The following is a 24202-nucleotide window of genomic DNA, read 5'->3' as shown; positions in this document are numbered from 1 at the left end:
GGAACCATTCATGGCTCTAACATCAACACACACTAACACACACAGGCACAATGCCCTTCCAGCATATAGACATTGTATTAAATATTTGCACTGAATTTTTTTTTAAGGGAGGGAGGAACCTCTTTGCAAAGCAACATTTCCCCCTTACCTTTAGGCAGCCAGACTCTTCTCTACAAAGCCCAAGGACCCCTGACCCTTTGCCCAAAGCTGGAGCGAGGGAGCCTTGGCAGCCCAGCCGTGCAACTGACAAGAAACAATGAAGTGGCTAGACCTCCCCTCTCCCTTTCCCCCCTTTCTCCATTGTCCAGGCTGAGTGAAAGGCAGTGGGAGGGAAGAGCCAGAGAAAGGGAAAGGGGATTGTGCAGAAGGCAGGTGCTCTTAGAGCAGCTTCTGGGGTGGAAGGATGAAAGTCAAGGAAGGATATTTCAGCATATGAAAAGTCTGCACAGGGAGGGCTTCAACCCAGGAATCATGCAGGGGAGCACCAAGGGATGGAGGGGTGACAGAAGCCTCAATCCAACGGCCAGTCCCAACATGAGTAATGCTGGTGGATCAATTGCAAAATGGGGTACATGCCAACTCTAGTGTAAATCCCATGGGTGCCACGGATGTACACTGGATAGGATTGTATGTATGTATGTGTGCTGTGTGCCTTCAAGTCCTTTCTTTTTTATAAGCTTGATTAAAAATAAACAAAAAACATAAAAACAAATTGACAAAAAAATTTCCTCCCATCTAAAGCATCACATAAAACTTATAAGCCATTCTCATCCTTACTTACAGCCTCTTCCTAACCACATTTTAAAACATATCATCTAGCAATACCAACAATGTCAACTCAGACAATACCATAGTAGTAGGTTGAACAGAAGAAACAAACATCCTCTACCAACTGAAATTAATACTAATGAATATTTTCATTCCCCCCTCCCATGTTCTCATCTACCACATCCCTTCTTCTACCATCGTCTCCTTAATCCTCTCTTACAGTCCTTCTTCTCCCTGCTACTGAATCTTTCCTTGTACCTACTAGGTCTTTCCTTAACCATACTCTCACCATCTCTTTCCTCTATATCTACAGTAACACATTTTCATATTCCATTCTCCATCCTCCTTCCACCGTTCTTTCTGACTAAAGTGGGGTTTGCTTGGCAAGTTTTGCTCAGAGGAGGTCTGCCAGGGCCTTTCCCTGAGGATGAAAGAGTGGCGTTGTTTTAAAGTATTTTTAACATTATTATTATATTATTATTTTATTTTCTTATATGCCACCTTTCTCCCAATACAGGGACTCATGTTAATCTTTTTAACTGTATTTTATTCTTTTAATATGCAATTTGCTTAAATATTGTATTAATTTAATTCTATTTTAATGTACTTTTTTTGCTTTTAATCGTGCTGTTTTTTTAATGTTGTGAGCCAGCCTGAGTCCCAGTTTCAGGGAAAGGGCAGAATAACAACAACAGCAGCAACAATATCACCTTGCCCAAAGTCACCCAGTGGGTTTCATGCCTGAGCTGAGAATCCAAACCCTGACCCCCAGAGTTGAGAAATTGGGATTTCCCACCAAATAAAGAGTTTTGGAAAAGGAGGATTTGCAAGCACCACCTTCCTCTCCAACCCAGGCAGAACTGCTGCTTTCTGGGTCCAAAAAGGGAGCTACAGAAGTGATGCAGACACAGATGCAGAGAGATCTTGTAGCCCCTTTGAGACTAACTGAAAGAAAGAAGTTGGCAGCATGAGATTTCCTAGACTTAAGTATACTTCCTCAGATGCATAACACAGACACAAGGTCCAGTAGTCCCCCAACTCACCTGTCCAGGGAATGGCGCTCCACACCTTCGCCAATGTTTCTGAAGCTGCGGCCAATGCTGCCAACACCACCGCTTCTTCTTTGCAGCGCCTTCCTCCAGCCTGCAAGCAGAGCCCAAAGAGGGAGCCTTTTGTTAGCAGCCTCAGCTTGGGGGTCTTTGGAGGAGGAGCAGGGGGCAAGGTGGAAGAGCCCTAGAGACATTAGCATCCCTGAGGGGGGAGAGGAAAGGAGGAGGGGGAGGGAACAGCCCACCATACACATCCCTAGGTCTCTCCTCTTTCTCCTCCTCAGAGATGCTAATGTCTCTGAGGCTCTTCCATCTTGCAAGGACCCCCAAACACTCCCCACTCCCCCCAAAAACTACACACCAAACCATGGTCCCTCTTCCTCCTGGTTCAAGACTGTGGGCCAAACACACACTGCAGAAATAATCTAGTTTGACCCTGCTTTAACTGCCCTGGCTCAGTGCTAAGGGGTCCTGGGGATTGTAGTGTGTGGCAGCACCAGAGAGAGAAGGCTAAATGTCTCACAAAACTACTGTCCCCAGGATTCCCCAGCCTTGAGCCAAGGCAGTTAAAGCAATCTCAAACTGGATTATTTCTGCAGTCTGTGTTTGGCACTGGAAAGAGCAGGGTTTGAATCCCTGCTTGGCCATGTGGACATGCTGGGTGTGTGTGTCACACTCTCTCAGCCTCGGAGGATGGGGGATCCCCTGGGGGTCACACTCTCTCAGCCTCAGAGAAGGGTCCTAAGTCGGAAACTACTTGAAGGCAAACCAACTCACACAAACCCAGACACCCTTTCCTGCTCATCAGCAGCTACCCTCTTCTCTCTGTGGTTGTGTGTGTGTGTTGGGTGCCTTCAAGACATTCCCACCTTATGGCAACCCTAAGGCGAACCAATCAAGAGGTTTTCTGGGCAGGTTTCTTCAGAGGGGGTTTGCCCTGGCCGTCCTCTGAGGCTGAGAGACTGTGACTTGCCCAGGGTCATCCAGTGGGTCTCCAGTGGCTGAGCCTCATCTTTTTGTGTGTGTCTCAGTTATTGACACATGAACTCCCTGACCTCCACAAGGGCTGGTGGTCTGGGTCCCTCAGGATTTCCCCCACAGCTCTTCTTACCCCCCCCCAAAGAAAAACAAACCCCATACCTTCTCAAACTGCCTCCCTCCAGGGCTCCCCTTTTGCGTATCAGAAACTGACAAGGCCTGGGGGGCTTTGTGTGGGTCCAGCATCCCCCCATCACTGTCAAGGTCTAACACAGAAAAGAGGAGCCCTGGAGGGGGTCAGCGTGAGGGGGAAAGGGGGCTGTTTGGGGGGGAAGAGAGGAGGAAGTCTGAGAGGCACACCCCCAGACTCTGAGGGGGATAGAGGGAGCAAGAGTTGGGGTGCAGGAGAGGAGGACTTGGGACGTTGTGGTGAAGTGTTTATGTGAGGAGAAAAATCCTGAGGGGCCTCGATAGAACTGTGTGTTTTCGGGGGGGGGGGTGTCTTGTGTCCAATTCCCTGCTTCTGGCTGTCAGTATCTGACACAAAACAAGGTTAGGGTGGCTAAGAAAAGAATCCATTTATTGGAGATGTGGGGCTGGAGAAGAGTGCTGAGGTTCCCACTGACAGCCAAGAAGTCCAAGAAACGGGTCCTAGAGTAGATCTGACCAGAGATCTCTCTGGAAGCCAAGATGACTAGACTGAGGCTGTCCTACTTTGGCCACATCATGAGAAGCTACAAGTAGGAAAGACAATGATGCAAGAGAATGGGGGGGGGGGAGTAGAAAGAGGGGAGGGCCCCATGCTAGATGGATGGACTCTCTTAAGGAGGCCAGGGCTAGGCATTTGCAGGACCAGAGCAGAAGAGCAGAGGGAGCCTTGGAGATGCCTCATCTAGGTGGGTCCAGATCGACTCAAGGGTGGATCACAACAACCACAAAGAGAGGGGCCATTTTAGAGGGTAAGGGGGCTGGGGTTTTTTTTTTGGGGGGGGGAAGAAGAGCTATTGGGGAAAACCCTGAGGGACCATGACCACTGGCCCCCCAGATGCTGTCAGATGTCTGACACAGATATGGCCAGCCCTGTCTCCCAGAGAGAGGCAGTTGGGGAGGGAAAGGAGGGGACAGAGAGGAACTGAGGGGGAAAGCCCTGAGGGACCATGAGCCCCAGCCCTTGGGAGAGGCCTCCTGGGTCTCAAGCCCCCCAGGCCTCTTCCTGACACAGGAATGAGGAGCTCTGGGAGGAAGCAGTTTTAGAGGGAAAGGGTGTGTGTGTGTTTTGGGGGAAGAGCTGGGGGCAAAAGGTCCTGAGGGACCTGGAGGGGCCAGTGGGTCCTGTGTCTCTAAAGGGGGAGAAGGCACCTGAGGGGGGATTCCTGAGGGGTCGTGGGTCTAAAGCCCCTCCCAAGACTCTGTCAATAGCTGACCCCCACAAAAAGATGGGGGGGGGCTTGAAGGAGACAGTTGGAGAGGAAAGGGGGCTTTGGGGAGGGGTGTGGGGGGGGAATCCTGAGGGACCGTGAGGGGCCCCTGGGTGGAGGGGTTTCCAAAAGAGGAGCACAGAGCTGAGGGGAGAGCCCTGAGGGGCAGCTGGGTCTAAAGCCCCCCCAAACGCTGTCAATATCTGACACATAATAAAGATGGGGGGCCCTTGTGAGAAGCCATTTTAGAGGAAAGGGGGGCTCTTCTTTTTGGGGGGAGGAAAGGAGCTGAGGGGAAAGCCCTGAGGGCCTCGACCCCTGGCCCTAAAGGCCCCCCAGACCCCACATTTTGCCAGCCCTGTCTCCTGGAGGGAGGCAGCTGGAGAGGGAAGGGGGCTGTTTGAGGGGCAGAGAGGAGTTGGGGGGGGACTCCTGAGGGACCACCACCACAAGCCCTTCGGGGGGGGGGCTCCTGTGTCTCAAGCCCCCCAGGCCTCTTCTTGGCACGGGAATGAGGAGCCTTGGGGAGGCCGTTTTCGAGGAGGGAAAGGGGTCTGTGTTTTTTTGGGGGGCGCTGAGATGGGGGCAAAAAGTCCTGAGGGGAAATGCCTGAGGGCGCCTGGCTCTTGGGTCTAAAGCCCACATGCCTGGCCCAGAGAGGGGGCCGGGGGGGTTGTTTTGGGGGGAAGAGGAGCTGTGGGGGAAAGAGCTCGTCTTCCCAGCCTTGGGCCCTGGCCCTGACCCCTCCAAGGCCGCCCAAAAGCCCCCAGAGCTTTGGAGATTGCTGGCGACTGAGAGGGGCTGCAGCCACAGTGGCGGAATCACCCGCTTTGGCCCTTGATCTGGCTCCAGGCTAGGGAATTCTGGGAGTTGGAGTTTGTGGTGGCTCTAGAGCGGAGCCTCCAGCTCCCAGAATTCCATAGCCTGGAGCCAGGGCAAGGGCCAAAGCGGGCGATTCCGCCACTGTGCCTTGCTTACCTGCTGAGGCGTGCTGGGGCTCTCAGGAGGGTCCCTGGGGGGCTGGTCCTGGGGGCATGGCGGCTCCGGAGCCCCTTCTTCCCCCTTCAGCCGCCTCGCAGCCCCGGCCCCGCGCTCATGGCAGAAGCAGCAGCAGATGCAGCCACCCGGGATTCCGGGAACCAAAAGCAGGAGCAGGCCGGCCGTTGCTGGGAGTGCGGGGGAAGGAAGGAAGGAAGGAAGGAGGGAGGGCCGAGGCCGGAGGAGCCCTCCTTCGCAGGCGGAGCTCGGACGGAGGGAGGGTCCGGCGGCCGGCCAGGACTAGGCGCCCAGCTCTGCGTCCCTCCTCCTCCATCTCCGGCGACAAGGGGCCTCTGAGCACAGCATCTCCAAGGGCTGGGACTAGAGACCCCAAAGGGCATCCAGTCCACCCCTTCTGCCGTGCAGGAACTCCCAGTCCAAGCACTCCCTGGGACAGAGGCCCCTCCAGGCTCGGCTTCAAAACCCCCAAAGAAGGAGACTGCGCCACTCTCAAAGGGCTCTTGCCATCAGGAAGTTCCTGCTAATGTTGAGAGGAATCTCTTTTCCTGCAGCTTGCATCCATTGCTCCATTGGGTCCTAGTCTCTGGAGCAGCAGAAAACAAGCTTGCTCCCTCCTCAATATGACACCCCTTCAAGTATTTAAACAGGGCTCTCATATCACCTCTCAACCTTCTCTTCTCCAGGCTAAACATCCCCAGCTTCCTCAAAGGGCTTCATGGTTTCCAGGCCCTTCGCCATTTCGCTGGCCCTCCTTTGGACACATAGCTCCAGCTTGTCCACCTCCCTTGAAGTGTGTTGCCCAGAACTGGACACAGGATTCCAGGTGAGGCCTGACCAAAGCACTGGGTGGCCCTTGTGCTCTCTTCCAGCTCTATGATTCTATGACTCTGGAGAACAGGGCTTGAATCCTAACCATTGGGTGACCCTGGGAAAGTCACACTCTCTCAGCCTCAGGGAAAGGCAAGGGCAAACCTCCTCTGAACCAATCTTGCCAAGAAAACCCCATGATAGGTTCACCCTAGGGTTCCCATAAATCAGAAACACCTTGAAAGCACAGAACACTAATAAGTACTAGCAATTATTATCAGATGACAAGAAAACCCTATGATAAGTTGGCCTTAAGGTTGCCATAAGTTGAAAATGACTTGAAGGCACACAGCAACAACAAGGTGAACCTATCATTAGTGGCATCATTAAGGAGGTGCTTAGGGTACAGACCACACCGGGTGACACCCCAGTGAGGTAGTACACCTGGCAAGATGGGCATGGCTGCTGGGCGAGCGAGAAAGGCATCATGTCTCTTTCCCACTTGCCTCGCATCCACGGCAGACCCCAAATGGTGCTAAGAAGGCTACAGCAGTCATGCCCACGCTTCCCTTCCTGCACCGGGTGAGAACAACCCCAGGGATGCCACTGCCTATCATGGTGCTTTCTTGGCAAGTTCCTTCTTCTGAGTCTGAAAGAGTGATTTTTCCAGGGTCACCCATTTATATTGCCTTTTCCAATGAGTCCTGTCATCAAATGATGTGTCCAAAAACTACTCAGTTTTGTCATTCTGGCTTTTGCTGAGAGTTAAAGCTTGATTTCCTGTCAGACCACTTTCTTAGCTTTATTGACAGCCCGTGGCATCTGTGCCCCAATGCAGATGGGCCAAAAGGACCCCGCAGGGACAGCATTGGCCCCAATCCTGCCCCAACCACAGCGACTGCACTTGCCCAGTCCCAATTTGGGCCACCACCGCAGCCCTGAACCAGGCCACTAGAAGGATGAAATTATACCTGCTCCCTTTTGGCCTGGTTCTTCTTGCTTGGTGCAACTTCCAAATGTGTTTGGGGCACGCATCATCTAAACATCATGCCCCCAATGAGGCCTGAAGCTGGCACTTTTTGCCCATGTGTTTTGGGCCTGTACGAATAATTGGATTTAGTCATATTTCTCAGCGCAAATATATTCAGATTTAATTAACTGGTTAATGAACAAAAAACACTGCCAAGTAATTAAAGTTTCTTTAGGCAGCTCCTTCTGGAAACCGTCCACAGAAGAGCTCATTTTTACTTGAAGGTCAGTCACACAGAAGTAAGTAACCCAGTTGCTTTCATATATATTTTTGAATTAAGTCATTTCCAACCTCCCACAACTGCAGCCTCTGGCAATGTTGAAGTGTTGCCAGTTTCTAAGCACAGCTTACATGGATTATGATGCAGGCCATTGGCCAGCTCTGTTGCTTTTTGAAACTGAAGGGGAAATCCAGATTGGCTGTCGCTTCCTATGACAGACATGTTTTCCAAGTGCCTGCTTTAAACCGGTTTTAATTTTGTGGCTTCTCATTAAAGCAAGGATAGGAAAGTGCTTTCTGCTGAGAGCCAAACTCAGTCTCAGAGAAGTTCTTTGTGGGTCAAAGAAACAGGACCAAAAATACCAGCCTATTTCAGCTTGAAATATATAATTATAAATATAATATTATGTAAAAATATACTTACAATAATAATAATAATAATAATAATAAACTTTTTATTTGTATACCGCCTTTCCTCCAGATCAAAGCGGTTCACATATCATAGCTGTAACGTATTACAATACAATACAATACATTAAAAATTTTATACAGATTAAAAAGCTTAAAAACAATATAGCAAACAATCACGCTATCAGTTTTGGCTAGGCATCCTGGTCTTATTGGGGTGTATTTTATTATATATTATATATTCAGACTCATAGTTCAATGCTCAAACCACTACTGTCTCTCATGATATAAAATATAAAATATCTTATATAATATCTAATACATATATAGAATATATATAGTGGGCCCTTCCCTTATGTGGGGGATCCGTTCCAGACCCACCCACCCCCGCATAAGTGAAAAAACGTGTATGCTCAAGCTCTATTGAAAACAATGGGGCACATGAATGCGGTGTGGTGCACATGCCATAGGCATAGACATCATTATTTCTCCGGCGGCGTGGCTTCAGAATAATCTGAAAGCCACGTATGCATGCCCAGGCGTGCCATGGGTTCACTGTATATTATATTATATTGTATTATATAATATGAGAAACAGCATGGTGTAGTAGTTTGAGCATTAAACTATGACTCTGCAGGCCAGGGTTTAATTCTCTACTCAGCCATGGAAGCCCCATGGATGACCTTGGATAGGTCACAGTGTCTCAGCCTCAGAGGATGGCAATGTCAAACCTCCTCTGAAGAAACTTGGAAGAAACCCCCATGATAGGGTTGCCATACGTCAGAAATGACCTGAAGGCACACAACAACAAATTATGTATTGTGAATAATAATATATAATATAAAAATATATAAACATATCAGCTTGAAATAGGATGGTATTTTTGGTTCTGCCTTGGAAAAAGACTCTGGAGACCACGTTTGATTCCCCATTCAGCCGTGAAACCCGCTGGGGGACCTTGGGCAAGTCACACACTCTCAGCTCCAGATGAAGGCAATGGCTAGAACCCATCTGAACAAACCTTGCCAAGAAAACGCTTTGATAGATTCGCCTTAAGGTCAATATAAGGTGGAAATGACTTAAAGGCACATAACAGCTGCATCTGCACTCGAGAAATAATGCATTTTGACATTTCAACTGCCATGACTCAGTGCAAAGTAATCCTGGGATATGTAGTTTGTTGTGGCATCAGAGCACTCTGACAGAGAAGACTAAATATCTCATAGAACGACAAATCCCAGAATGCAAGAGTTTAATTCTATTTTAATGTTCACTTTCTGTATGTCTTTAATTGATTGTTCTTTTAAACTGGAAGTCACTTTGAGTCCCAATTTTGGGGGGAAAGCAGGTTTATTATTATTATTATTATTATTATTGACTCATGACAGTTAAAGTGGAGTCAAACTACATTATTTGTGTATGCAGATGCAGTCAACAACATCAAATTTCAGCTTGAAACTCTTACTGGCAGCAAACAAATTGCAGGAGAGACATTTTAGCCTTTTAGAGAGGGAAAGAGCCAGCGTGATGTGGTATAGTGTTTTGCATGTTGGACTGAGATTCCAGGAGACCAAGAATCGAATCCCCACTCAGGCATGAAAGCCCACTGGATGACCTTAGGTAGCTCACCAAACCACCTATGAACAAATTCTGCCAAGAAAACCATGTGATGGGTTCACCTTATGGTTGCCATAAGTCAGAAATGACTTGATGAAACAACAACAAGAAGAATGGAAAAGGCCCACAGAAAAGATGGAAAACCACTAAACCACAGCTGGTCAAATTGTGGCCTGTGGGCAGCCTGTGAACCCTGGACCCCACTTTTATGGTGTCTAAATCCCACAAATTCCTATTTTTTAAAAAAATTGGTATGGTTTTGGGGCATATTCCTCTCAAAAACATAGAAAACCCCAGAAAACTTAAAAGCACTTCACCTCTCCCCAGAACTCCCCATAGAATCCCATACTGTACTCAAATACCAGCCTATTTCAGCCGCCATTTTAAATGCCACTTCTTGTTGCCATTTTGAGAGGGTCTGCAGAGGGACATGGAGATACTGGATCTGCTACAGGGATTTGGGGCCTGCAGGGTGAGGTGGGATTAGAGTTGCCATGTGTCCCTGAAAACCTGGAAAATCCCAGATAGAAAGGACTAAACAATGTCCAGCCAGCTGTGCCAGATTTCTCCTTCATCACAGACCCAATAGATAGGTCAAAATGTGGCAGTGGCAATGAAGCAGGGAACTGTGCAAGAAGACTGGGTCTGATGGGAGCCTCATCCCGCCTCGCAGGGGTAGCATTGCCACCTAATGCTTCCATTCTCTCTCACCTTCCCTCAACAGGCCCAGAAAGGAAAGGAGGCAAGCAGAGACGGTCTTGTGTTGTGTGCAGATTGTGTTGGCGGTCCTTGCATCTTTACTCTCTGGGACTGCTTCGAAACCTTTCTTTCCTCACACTACCTAGGCAGAAAAAGAAGTAGAAAAAAGAGATCTTGGCTTGATACTGAAACATAATGGTAGAAAAAAAATGCAACGATTAATGTGTTGAGTTTGCATAACTGGAAACAAACTCCCATGTGCTGTGTGATGGTCCAAAAACTTTAATATCTTACAAAGCCCATGTTTTTGGACCATCACACAGCACATGGGACTTCATTTCCTTTTATTTTTCAACTGTGAATACGTGCCTTCCAGAGTTTTGGGTTGTTTTTTTTTTGTTCTGAGTTTGCATAATAGTACCACTGTATTCTGCTCCATCTCTTGGAGGTGCTTTGATTGTGAGTTCCTGCATGGCAGAATGGGGTTGGATTCATAGAATCATAGAGTTGGAATTGGATGGCCCTTGAGGTTTCTTCCAACTCTTTTGATTCTATGATAATCAGAATGCAAATCAATAATTTGCATAATTATAATAAACTGTATAATATGCAAATTAGTTGCCTAGATATGAGGGAGTGGGATATGGCAGCCCTAGGTGGGATGGCATGGTAGAGAACTTGGCCCCCCAGTTTCACCATTTCCCACCCTTGCACCAGGCAATGCTGTCTTGGTGAAGGAAAGATGCCCGTCTGAGGAAACCCTAGCAATCCTTAAAGACGTAAAAGGATGCCACGTAGAAGATGGTGCCAGCTTGTTTTCACCTGTTTGAGAGGCTACAAGATGAACCTGTGAATTCAGATTACAAGAAAAGAAAATCTACCTAAACATTAGGAAGAACTTCTTTACTGCAAGAGCTGTTTGGCAATGGAATAGACTGCCTCAAAGGGTGGTGGACCCTCCTTCTTTGGAATCAGAAAAGTTGTTTTTTGCTGTCCTGGATGACATGTCTCGCCATTGCGCTCTGCTGCTTTTTAATTCTGATAATATGGGGTGTGTGCGGAGGAAGATTAAAGGCGATTAGCTTGTTTCAGCTGCTCTAATAGGTAGTGATCATCTGGTATTTAGGGCGGCTCTGCTTGTAACTCTTTGCTGCCTTCCAAAATGGGACAAGAGGACTTGCTGCTGCAAGCCTGATAACAAATCCATCTCACATATATGTAAGGAGTACATATATATGTATGGTATAATAGATATGTACATAATAGGTATGAAGAAAATTTTATATTGCCTTTCAAGGTACGAAATCCTCTCAAGGCAATTCACAGGTAAGATCACAGAGCACTTAACAGATCAGTAATGTTTTACTATATAACCACATCAAAACATTTCACCCCAGACCAACCATAAATGGTAACGTCAGTTGAAACAGCCAGTTTAAATATAATGAACAGCATCATTGTTCAATGGTCTATAAGTGTCTCTCTTTCACACTGCACAATTGTACCACTTTGATACCATTTTAGCTGCCTTGCCGTACAAAGTCCTGGGATCTGTAGTTTGGGAGGCACTAGTGGTCTTTGGCAGAGAATACAGGTGTTGCTGTTGTGTTCCAGGTGTTTCCAACATGCAGCGAGATACATACTAAGGCAAACCTATAAGGCAAACCTATGCAGTAAGATTTATTCAGAGTGAGTTTGCATTGCCTTCCTCTGAGGCTGAGAGAGTGTGACTCTCAGGGTCACTCCATTGGTTTCTTAGCTTAATCCAACATTCAGACAAGTATCCCACCTCTGAGACTGAAGCTGTTTTTTAAAACAAAGTTTTAAAAATGACCTCTCATTTTAAAACGAGAGAAAAATGAATAGACTTTTCCTCTTTATCCTGTGTCTAGCTGTAAGGGTTTTATTTTTATTTTTTTGCATTATCTGCATTGCGATGATGATGAAGGAAGGCTGGACAAACACAGACCTTCAGTGTCAGGTTGCAGTAAACAATAAAATAAAGCTGGGGAAGAATGGGATTTGTGTAGCTGTGTGTTCCTTCCTACAACAGGCAAGGTAAGCAACAGCTGCCTCCAGAGTCCCTTCCTGAGAATAGATGAAGAGCTAGGCAGAGAAAAAAGGGGAGAATAGATAAGCCTGTAAAAAGGAGGAACGAGAGACCTTTTCCATAAAATCCAGGAAATCAAAGGGAAATTGGGAAAAATAAATTACCAGGAACGGATGATATTGCAAATGGGTTGCTGCAACCCACGCAGATAGAATCCACTCTAGTGCTAAGCAACATATCTCAACAAATATGGAAAACAAAGCTGTAGCCAACAGATTCAAAACAATATACATTTGCATCCACAAAAAAGGAGACACAAAAGACTACAACTATAGGACCATAGCATTAATTTTCCATGCAAGCAAAATGATGTGCAAAATTCTGCAATATAGTCTCCAACCACATATGGAGAGAGAAAGCCCAGAGATCCAAACTAGGTTCAGGAAAGGAAGATGCACAAGGGACCACATTGCAAACATGCGATGGCTAAAGGAGCACACCAAGGAATTCCAGAAGAAAATCAGCATGTGTTTTAAAGAGTATAGCAAAGCCTTTGACTGCATAGATCAAGAAAGGATATGGAACATTCTTAAAGATAGTGTGAAAGGATGCAACACATCTGAGAGTCCTGATGAGAAATTTGTACTTAGGACAAAAGGCACCTGTAAGAACATGGAGAAACAGAATGGTTCCCAATTGGCAAAGGGTCAGGCAAGGCTGCATCCTGTTCAACCTGTTTGCAGAAAATATTATAGAAAGAGCAGGCTTGGACTCAGAATAAGGAATAATGAAGATAGGAAGAAGGAATATTAACTAAGATATGTGGATGACACCATATTGCTAGCAGAAAACTGCACAGACCTGAAACAACTACTAAGGAAGACCAAGGAAGAAAGTCCAAAGGCAGGCTTACTGCTGAACATAAAGAAAACAAAAATAATGACAGCGGAGAAACTAAACAAATTTTAACAGGACAATGAGGAAATAGAAAGTGTTTCCATACGTTGGATCAAACCTTTCTTTCTTTCTTGGATGCCTTTTGGAACATGTTTTCCACTAGTCTCCAGAAGGCTCAGAATGATTTTGTTTACTTATGCAAGACTTAACTGATTTAGTAGTTTCATTTCACATGGAAAAGAAACACAGGCCTGCTACAGACTGCCAAAATAAAGCTGCTTCGGGTCTCTTTGGAGGTATGCTGTTTAAATGATGCATGCATCCTAATAATCCGGAAGCTGCACCAAAGCTGCACTCCGGTGCTTAGGAATGGAGTGTGGCTTTGGCGCGACCTCCGGACTCTTAGGACCCATGCATTATTTAAATAGCATAACTCCAAAGAGACCCGAAGCAGCTTTATTTTGGCAGTCTGTAACAGGCCACAGTGTATTCTAGCCCAGAAAACATATAACTATGACTTGTTCTGTACAGTAGGGGAAGCTAGTGAGGGCGGCTTATAATTTGAAGTGTGTTGTGCATCGGTTGAGCTGTACAAATCCACACACGTACTCCTCATAGTGGACTGGCATCCTGTTTGTTAGTCCCAACTTTTTTGTTGTGTGCCTTCAAGTCGTTTCCAACTTACGGCAACCCTAAGGCAGACCTGTCACGGAGTTTTCTTGGCAAGTTTTTTCAGGGGCGGTCTGCCATTGCCATGCTCTGAGGCTGAGAGCATGTGACTTGCTCAGGGTCACCCAGTGGGTTTCATGGCTGGGTGGGCATTTGAACACTGGTCTCCAGACTGGTAGCCCCAACACTCAAAGTACTACACCATGCTGGCTCTAGGCCTAGCTATAGTGGACCTATTCAATCACTTGTTGAATGATGAATCAACACATAGGTAAATCCCATTGATTCAATGGTTTTAGCTGGTCAGGACTAACAACACATTTTAGACCTTGGTGCATTATCTAATGCAGTGGTCCCAAAACTGTGCTCTTTAAGAGATTTTGGACTTCAGATCCCAGAATCCCAGACTATTGGCCAACATGGCTGAGTCTTCTGGGAGCTGAAGTCCAAAACCTCTTAAAGGGCCTAGTTTGGGGAACCACTGATCTAATGGAACCAAAACAAAAACTGCAGTAAGGTTTTGGATTCACTAGGTTGTGTACTTCCCAAACAGACACTTTGGTTCTATTTATCTATTGAATTCACCTTTAAGAACTGATGTTGACCAAGTTTGTGAGTCACTGGCACATCTCAGCTTCGCCCCAGAAAATTGTTTGTTTCAGTCATTGTTTCAGGGATTTGATATGAAACAAATATGAAAGATTCTAAGTGTATCCAGCTAATTCTAAGAGTGTCCAGCTTTTTTGTAGTTCAAATCACACATGACATTTTAGCATTACACTAGGCAAGGCAGGCTAAATGGTACAGTTTTCTCTTTAAATAAATAACACATGTAGTCTTTTTTACTACAGCAACCTCCAGTGGTATGAAACAGAACTGCTCCCTGTGAGTAACATTTGCACAACATAGGCTGCATCTGGATTGCAGAAATAATCCAGGTTGACACCACTTTAACAGCCATAGTTCAATGCTATGGAATTTTGGGAATTCGAGTTTGTTGAGGCACCAGAGCTCTCTGATAGAGAAGGCTGGATTTGTCACAAAACTACAAATCCCAGCATTCCATGGCATTGAACCATGACTGTTAAAGTAGTGTCAGACTGAATTATTTCTGCAGTGCTGATGCAGCCATAGCTCAGAACAGAAGGGATGGCTGGTATCAGTGGGACAATGAAGACACTTGGGTTTTAGCTCTTTGTTGTTATTGTCGTCATTTATCGGTGTTTTGGCTAAGGTCCTCAGTCAAAACCCAGATGTCTGGATAACTGACAGCCATACTGCTTTGATGGACTCCAACAGAGTGTAACCTGATCAGTGGCATCACTAGGGTTGGCATCACACAGTGTGGTAACTCATAGTGTCACAACCCCATCTTTACCTCTCCCCTCATGCCACACTTAGTAATGTTTTTTGTACTAATGTTACTTGTAAATTCAATTCCTGTATATCACTAAAATGTAATGCCAGTAGTTGCAACATAAATAACTAGCAAAATTTAAATTACATTTAAATTACAGTGTCACACACACAGCCTAAATGCACTTACATGTACATAGTTTCATGTGGTTGAAGTGAACATTTGGTAAGATTCTATGATTCTATGCAATGCTTTTAAAGAAAAATTAAAAAGAGTAAAAAGAAAAAACTTAAAACCTGTGCCTCTCCTTTCTGCACCCACTTAGCTTTGCCCCACTCATGCCTTCTCTTCCATTGAGGTCCAGCATTTTAAAGGGATGTGGGCAAATGCCACAGCCCATTTTTGTCAAAAAGCAGACATTTGGGGAGCAGTGGTGTCACCCCCTGCTTTAGGATGTCACTTTGTAGGTCCACACCTCCTGCACCCCCTAGTGATGCTCCTGAGCCTAATGCTATGTTTGTTGTTTGTTGTTGTTGTGTGCCTTCAAGTCATTTCCGACTTATGGAGACCCTCAAGTGATCCCTATCATGAGGTTTTCTTGGCATGATTCGTACAGAGGAGGTTTGCCATTGCCTTCCCCTGAGGCTGAGAGCATGTGACTTGCTCAAGGTCACCTACTAGGTTTCATGACCGAACTGGGACTCCAACCCTATTCTCCAGAGTTGTAGTCCAATGCACAAACTACTATGCCATGCTCAACCCCATACTGGGGAACATGCCACTTCTAGAACATAGGGAAAGAAAGAACTCATGGGCCACATGGAGCACTTGGGGGTTCTCCAATCAGCCTCCAAGTCCAAATTGCAGCTGTTGTGATACCATAGCTCACAATGGCTTTATCTTATATAATCTTATGGTTTGTATTTGGTGAGGTACTTTGAATTCTCTTGCCGGAGAGCTCTAATATTGTATTTCACAGTATGTGGAGAGCTCTTGTAGCACCTTGGAGACTAACTGAAAGAAAGAAATTGGCGGCATGAGCTTTTGTAGACTTCAGTCTACTTCCTCAGATGCATTTGTATTTCACAGGAATGCACTAGGGAATTCTAAGTACCTCACACCAGACTACAGATCCCAGGACTCAGTAGACTTCAGCCAGGACAGTTGAAGTAGTATCACATTGCTGTAACCAGGCACTGTTGAAACACCCCAGAGAACTCCATGCATTTGAGTCTTCAGCCCATCTGATCAGCCATCATCTGGACAGCACCTACTAGGTGATGTTGGGCAAGTTGCCCTCTCAAAGCCTTAGAAGAAGGCAAAAGCAAACCCCCTCTGAATAAATCTAGCCAAGAAAACCTCACCATAGAGTTGCTTTAGTGTCACATAGGTCAGAAAGGACTTCAAGATTCTAAGCACACTATCAGCAGATGGCACTCTTGGCCAAGTCAGATTATTTCTGGGGCTTTCCAGCATTAAAGGTGCTCCTAGTGATCAATGCATGTTTCTCAGATGGATGGAGGTTTATCAGCTTTTCACAGAGATGCTTGAGCTGCATTTTTGAGCAGCAGCATAAGTGGAAAACAGTAGCACATATATCCCCATGTCAGTTAAAATCTTCGCCTCCGAAAGTCCAGACACCAAGCCATTCTTTTAAAAAGACCTTTGAACAGTCACATTTATGGACTCAAGTTTCCAGACTCTCAACTCAAATGGTAGGTGGCCATGCAAGTATTGGAGTTCTGGTAATTGTAGTACATAAAAGTAACCTTTCCAAGAACTGCAAGCTAAAAGCACCTCTCCAGAAAGTGCTGCCTTAACAGTTGAACATTTTCTTGGCATGGAAAAAGGAAGTTTATGGAAAGAGCATCAGCTTCCATTCCAGTCCCTTGTGCAACATAATGTAAGCAGGACTAGAGAAAATATCTTAGATATTTTAAAAGTCATTCCCATGGAGTCTGTGAAGTGAGACAGGTCTTTCAGATCTTTACAGTGCTCTGTCAGTGTGGGTGTGTGAAAGCAATATATGGCGCGGGACAGACAGTCCCAAAGCACAGTGCCACTGCCGATTCTAGGGTTAGGGACCGTGCACCGACCGCACGGTCCCTAACCCTAGTATGTGCAGGTGGCGTCCTGATGGTGGCCTCCTATCCACACGGGGGCTGCCATCTTTACATAATGGATGCATAGCGTCTGCATGTCGCGGTGCGTCTGTCACATCACGAGTGTGCCATTGGCGCACTCATGACATAACCAGGGTGCCAGGAAAAGAACCGGGAAAAACCGGGTTCTTTTAACTCCAGAGGGATGTCACATGGTCTAGTGCCTGTGGCATCTCTCCAGGGTTAAAATGGGCACCTGCAGACTGCCGTTTTCGGGCAGTCTGTACTGCACCTGTATTACACATATAACAAGAAAACTCTTCAAAGCAATTTCCATGTTAATCTGTGTATTGTCCTGTTGTTGAATAGTAAGGCCTCAGGGGATCTATTCAGTTAGTGAGGCCTTGCCATTCAACAACAGACCAACACACAGTTTAACATGTCAATTACTTCCTCCCAACCAAGCGTCACACAGTATATATACCCTGTTCACTTCCGTACCAGCATTCTCTGAATATGCCAGCCACAGATGCTGGTGAAATGTCAGGAATAAACTCTTCTAAAACATGGTCACATAGCCTGAAAAAACAACACAAAAAGCTATGGATGCTGGCCGTGAAAGCCTTCAACTTCATGCTGGTAGTTCTGCTGTCATTGGGGTGTTGAACCCAATCTGGGGTTTAGTGCAAACTTCAAATGAGCTATCCAAAATGCTGTGACAGATTCAGCATTTTGGCTTAGGGCACCCCATTCACCCCATTCACCCCATTGGCCAACAGTTCTGACATCATTTTTCAGCAGTGAAGGAACAAGCAGGAACAAAATTCCTTTACTTGTCTAAAGAGTGATACTGTCTGGTTGCTTTTAAAAATTCCTTTCGACAGACGTTCCAAGGCACTTTTAGAAATGTATTTTGCCAGGTGTCTTTCAAGCTTTATGGCTTTCTCTTATTAATTCTGATTCCCGCCTCAATAAATTTGATGTGAAGTAATAGAAAAGTAAAGGGCATCCTAATGTTATTACAGTACATGGAAATTGGTAGCATGAGCTTTCGTAGACTTCAGCCTACTTCCTCAGATTCATGTCCAAATTTTCATTTAGTCTCAAAGGTCCCTTTACATTCTGATTTTACAGACTAACATGGCTATATCTTTGAATAATGTAACAAGTTACTTCTTCAATATGCTACAAGTAATGATATGCTACAATGTATTATGAGACAAGCACTGTAACAAGTAATGGGAATGAATTACAGTGCTGCCTTTGCCTTTGCTGGAGTGAGAAGTGAAGGACCCCTGTGAATGTGGGCAAACCACAGATTAAAAAAAAACACTTCTTTTTACCTAAGAGAACACTTCTTTAACAATCTCCAGGTCCTCCAGGGCAACTCTATGGCCAACATCTGTCAGAAGTTGATCATAGAATCATGCTGGAGGACCTACAAATGCCTAGAGAAGTGTCCAGCACAGCTCTATGGTAACAACCTCCAACAGAATCGCACTGGAGCACCTAGAGTTTCCTAGAGAGAACATATTAATCAAACCCGCAAATAATCAAATCTGCAAAAGTCAAAGCTACAGATATGGAGTTCCAACTGTACTTTTTGGGAGTAATTTTCCAAGCTTTGGTCTGAAGCAAGCCTCTTTTACCCTGCATGAATGTGCAATTGAGGTGAAACCACAAAATCTTGCAACCTTTCCTGGCAGCCAGATGAGACTGTTTGGGAAGAAGCCAGTTGGGTTTAAATGCTAGGAGCTCCATGCCAATTGTGCAAAGAAAAGGCTGCTGAACTCATTGGCTGCATGTTGCAATGGATCAGTGAGTTCGCTCAAGGTGTTAAGAGTTCAACAAAAGAGTGCCATCCAATACAATATGAGTCAGAATGCTTTACCCTATTAGAAATGGTCCTCAGCTTTTTGCACCATATAGCCCATTACAGAAACTGGCTCTGCTCCGCTCTGGGCCCACAGCAGACTCCAACTCCCAGAATTCCATAGCCTTGAGCCAGGGCAGTTAAAGTGGTGCCAATCCAGGTTATTTCTCCAGTATGAATGCAGCCTCAAATAACTACAGTCAGCCCTCTGAATCCATGGATCCAACCATGCATGGCTTGAAAAAATTTAAGAATATAAATTCCAAAAAATAAACCTTGATTTTGCCATTTTGTTGCAAGGGGCATCTTTTTACTAAGCCACTGAATTTAATGGGTCTTGAGCATCCATGGATTTTGGTGTCCACGGCGGGTCCTGAAACTAAACCCCAGCAGATACCAAGGGCCCACTGTAACCATAACCAAACACCCCACACTTGGTTCAAGTTGGTTATCCCTTACAAGTACTCCAAAATCCAAAATGATCCATGTGGGTGGCTGAGATAGTGATACCTTTACTTTCTGGCAGTTCAGTGTATACAAAGCTAGTTTCATGCATTAAATTCTTCAGACTATGTGTCTAAGGTGTATACGAAACATAAATGAGTATCGTGTTTAGACTTGGGTCCCATCTCCAAGATATGTCATTATGCCCATGCAAATATTAAACATTTCTGGTCCTGAGCATTTAAAAAAAGAGATTCTCCACCTGGATCTTATGCCAAGACTAAATGCATCTGTATTTGCTGCTACAAGTTTATGCAAAGCTTTAGAGCAGCTCAGGCCTGAACTCTTCCTGGAAGTCAAAGTGCCTAAACTGAGACTGCTGTAACTTTGGCCATAAGAAGAAAGGACTTATCCATGAGGTTGATTGATAGTCGAGTATATACAGCATGTTACTATGTACTGTATATTGAACTGATTTTAGATGTGAGCCGCTACAAAAAAGGCGGGGTATGAATAACGTTTTTATTAATTATTATTATTATTATTATTATTATTTATTATAAACAACGAGCAAAATTAAAAGTGTACCTTCGCATGACACGATCGTACGCACGACCTAAATGTATTTACATACGTGGAGCAAGGGTTTGGTTCAATCGAAGGGGATGTTTTTAAAGAAAACTGTAAAAGAATAATTAAAAAAATAATAATTTAGGTGATCACACGCAATTTCTATTTTTGGGCAACGGGGAGCCAGTTCGAATACAATTTGCATTCATGTAAATTTGCTGAACTAGCGAATTCATGTAAATGCGTTCTGGCCCCACTTTCTTTTCATTCGAAATTAAGAGAAAGTCCTCCCGTGTGATAAACTTTTTGAAGCCTTTGAAAGGGGAGCAGATGAATGCCAGAGCCCATTTCTGCCCAAAAGGAAGTGTTTGAGGGGCACTGGTGCCACCCCCTTTTAGGGTGTCACCTGGTGCAGTCTGCACCCCCCCCCCCATGATGCCACTGGGCAGGAAGACAAACCCTGCCTTAGAGGAGGGAGTCCCAGGGGGGATGCCAGTCTAGGGCCTCCCTCTTGCCAGGCGGAGCTTGGGCTTCCTTGGCCTCTCCCTCCTCCTCCTCCTCCTCCGGCCGCGCCTGCTTTCCTCTCCTGCGGTTGCCTTAATCCTGGATGAGGATGAAACGCAAGGAGGCAGAGGCTGTGCAGCAGGGCCAAGCAGGGAGCATCGCCTCCTCCTCTGCCTCCTCCATGGGACAGGCAGGCTCCACCGCAGCATGGGCTGCCCAGCAACACGCCGGGTAAGTCTGCCTCCGCACTGGAGGATTAATCCGGGTTGATCTCGCTTTAATAGCCATGGCGCCAGGCTCTGGAACTCTGGGCATGGAAGGGGTTTTCCGCCTGCTGAGAAACTGAGAACAGTGCCAGCTGTCAGGGCTTATCACTGTCCTGAGAGCAGTGGAATGGCCTTCATGGCAATCATCATCATCATCATCTTCCATTTTTCTTTCCCACCTCTCCTCTAGGCTTAGATTTGTTTGAAAGCCCCAGACAAAGTGGATTAAAAGTATATATATATATATGCCTATATGCATAATAATAATAACAACAACAACAACTTTTATTTCTTTCCGGCCTCTCCTCTAGGCTAAGAATAAAGGTTAGATTTGTTTGAAATCCCCAGACGAAATGGATTAAAAAAAAATCTATATGCATAATAGTAATGATAATAATAATAATAATAATAATAATAACTTTTATTTATTTCCCACCTCTCCTCTAGGCTTAAATTTAAGGTCAGATTTGTTTGAAATCCCCAGACAAGGTGCATTATTAAAAAATCCCTACGTGCATAACAACAACAACAACAATAACAATAATAAATCTTATTTCTTTGGACCAAGACCTTTTTTTTCAGGGGCAGGAGGTCTGTGGAACTCCCTGAGACTAGATTCTGAAGAAGACACAGGGAAACTAGTTCTGCGACCCCCAAAGAACTCCGGCTGCACTTTAGTCTCGGTTTATAGTTTGTTGCAAAAGTTTTTAATTTATTTTATACTTATATATGTTTTAATTCTTATATTGCTGAATTGTATTTTAAGAGGGGGGCTTGAAGGTGTTGGAACATATGCTTTTTAATCTTTGTAAGCCGCCCCGATTGCATCTCGTAGAGGGGCGGGATAGAAATAAATTTTATTATTATTATTATTATTATTATTCTTGGCTGGTTGGCTGTGATGGCAAAGGCAGAGGTCATTCTAGCCCAGGGGTAGGCAACCTTTTTGAGCCGGGGGGCCGGGTTGCTGTCCCTCAGACAACTGGGGGGCCGAAGCCAAAAAATAAACAATTAAATACATTTTTTAAAAAATTAAATAAATAAATAAACCGGGACAAATGTAGGACAAAATTTTCTAATGGAGGACACTTTTTTAAAAATGGAGGACACGCGAAAAAATGTGCTGATTTTTAAAAAAATGTTAATATAAATATATGTTTCGGAGGCTTCTATAGACAATTGCCCCCCTTGCCCGCCGCTTGCCCCCCCTTGCTCGCCTCCTCCTGATAGGCCAAAGGCCCCACACCCTCATGCGAGAGGCCAAAGGCTCCGGCGGCAATCGGCGGCAGGAACGGGCTGGGGCCGGTCCCAAGGCCTTGCCGGGCCGCATCCGGCCCACAGGCCGCAGGTTGCCTACCCCTGTTCTAGCCTTTCTCTTCAGCCTCTGTGGAGAAGGCTGTTGAAGAGGATAATAATAATAATAAAATAAAATTTTTATTTATATACCGCTATTCCAAGGATCACAGCGGATCATTCATTCAAGCTTAGATATAGATATATATGTGTGTGTGTGTGTGTGTGTGTGCGCGCATGTTTGTATGTATAGTCGACCCTCCTTATCCACGGATATTTTTATCCACGGATTTCTTTTATCCATGGATATTTTAATCCATGGTTTCAAGCATCTATGGCTTGAAAATATTCCAAAACAGTATAAATTCCAAATAGCAAAGCTTGATTTTCCCATTTTCTATAAGGGTCACTGTTTTACTATGCCACTGTATTTAATGGGACTTGAGCATCCACTGATTTTGGTCTCCACGGCCGTTCTGGGACCAAAGCAGCGGATACCAAGGGCCCACCATTTATATCCCAAGATGAGTTTAAATGGGATGTTTAGATTGGAATGGACCACGATGCTGAGTGGTGGTTTTCTTCAAAGATTTTTTTGGGGTGGGGAGGAGACCATTCTGGTATAATGGTTTGAGTGCTGACTTATGACTCTAGAGACCAGGGTTCAGATCCCCTCTGACCCAGGAAACCCACTGGGTGACCTCAGGCAAGTCACACTCTCTCAGCCTCAGAGGATGGCCATGGCAAACCTCCTCTGAAGAAACCTACCAAGAAAACCCCAGATAGGGTCGCTGTAAGTCAGAAATGCCTTGAAGGCACACAACAACAACAATGGAGTTTATCACACGGGAGGAATTTCTCTTAATTTTGAATAAAAAGAAAGTGGGGCCAGAACGCATTCACGTGAATTCGCTAGTTCAGCAAATTTAACTGAATTCGAATTGCGTTCAAACTGACTTCCCATTGCCTGAAAATAGCTTGCCATTGCCCAAAATTGCGTGTGGTGGTCTGTCACGCAATAACATGAAACCCCATGATTGCGTTCAGATTGCCATTGGATTATACTTCCAATTTCCCTTGTCTGATAAGGTCCCATGAAAGGGGACCATGTATCCTACATGAGTGACATGCAAGAAGACATCAGGGCTAGGATCTGAGAAGCCTGGCTTGCACACCTGCAAATCATCTAGTCACAATAGATTTACAGTAGATTCTGTTCTATGGGAAGTGTGGAATTTAGAATCTGTTTCATATGTGACTCCACCACTGAATGGATAGCTAGCCATTTGGCCAATTAAAAATTCTCCATTGTATGTAGGAAAATCTCCATCTGCAGTTCTGGGGGGGGAAGGCAAAATGACGGCATTACCCCCCCGTAAGAATCCTCTTGTTGTTCTTGTTGTGTTCCTTCATGTCATTTCTGACTTATGGTGGCCCTAAGGCATGGGGTTTTCTTGGCACAATTTGTTCAGAGGAGGTTTGCCATTGCCTCCCTTTGAGGCTGAGAGAGTGTGACTTGCCCCAGGTCACCAAGTGGGTTTTGTGTCCAAGTGGGGAATCAAACCTTGGTCTCCAAAGTTGTAGTCCACCACTCAAACCACTATGCCACGCTGGCTTTGTGACATCTTTAATGTTGTATTGAAGATAAAGCAAAGGGTAGTTTTCTGCTGCCCTAGAGACTAGGACATGGAGCAGTGGATGCAAACTACAAAACATTCCACCTTAAAATTGGGAACAACCTCCTGGTGGTAAGAGTTTGATAATGGAAGATGCTTCTTTGGAGGGTGGTGGAGTCTCCTTCTTTGGGGGTTTTCAAACAGAGGCTGGATGGCCGTCTGCCTCAGTGAAGGCTTGGATGGTGTATTCCTGCATGGCAGAAGGGGGTTGGATTGAATGGCCCTTGGGGTGCCTTCTAACTCTATGATTTGCCCTCCTCCCAGCCACACTCTTGATCTGATTTCTCATGTTTGCACCCCATCCTTCCCAAATAGAAGAGACTCTCCCTTTCCAACAGTCAGTCCCTAGTGGTTCCCCTTTCAGTGGAATTAGTGAATCCACTCTGGGTTTGTACTTTGAATATTAAAGGGACTTAATTTATTTTAGACACAGGGTTCGGCATATTGGATAACTCCTTTAAACTTAACACTAAAACCTGGAGTGGGTTTAAAGCCCCACTCACAACCTC

The 24202-nt window shown here is 45.4% G+C and overlaps 2 protein-coding genes across 8 annotated transcripts in view; one reads left to right on the top strand and one right to left on the bottom strand.

Annotated features, from left to right (window-relative positions):
• NIN (ninein) overlaps positions 1 to 5386 on the bottom strand; it is a 159136-nt gene extending 153750 nt beyond the window's left edge. For all 6 annotated transcript variants that reach the window (XM_089522912.1, XM_089522913.1, XM_089522914.1 and 3 more), the window contains exons 1-2: positions 5192 to 5386; positions 1812 to 1911 (exon numbers count right to left, since the gene is read on the bottom strand). The gene's annotated coding sequence lies outside the window, so the exon portion shown is untranslated. The remainder of the gene's footprint in view (positions 1 to 1811; positions 1912 to 5191) is intronic.
• Positions 5387 to 5817: 431 nt separating this feature from the next.
• LOC149315298 (protein ABHD12B-like) overlaps positions 5818 to 24202 on the top strand; it is a 48356-nt gene continuing 29971 nt past the window's right edge. The window contains exon 1 of one of the 2 annotated variants that reach the window (XM_089522910.1): positions 5818 to 6035. In XM_089522910.1, the coding sequence (XP_089379036.1) occupies positions 5833 to 6035 (203 nt within the window). In that variant the 5' untranslated portion in view covers positions 5818 to 5832. Of the gene's footprint in view, positions 6036 to 20506; positions 20690 to 24202 lie in introns of those variants that run through there. The other variant, XM_089522911.1, reaches the window with a different exon arrangement.

The sequence above is a fragment of the Sceloporus occidentalis genome, unplaced genomic scaffold (genome assembly GCF_023333645.1).
Source record: "Sceloporus occidentalis isolate IW3139 unplaced genomic scaffold, rSceOcc1.0.p SCAF_4, whole genome shotgun sequence".
NCBI lineage: Eukaryota > Metazoa > Chordata > Lepidosauria > Squamata > Phrynosomatidae > Sceloporus > Sceloporus occidentalis.
This window is presented reverse-complemented; position numbering and strand designations above follow the sequence as displayed.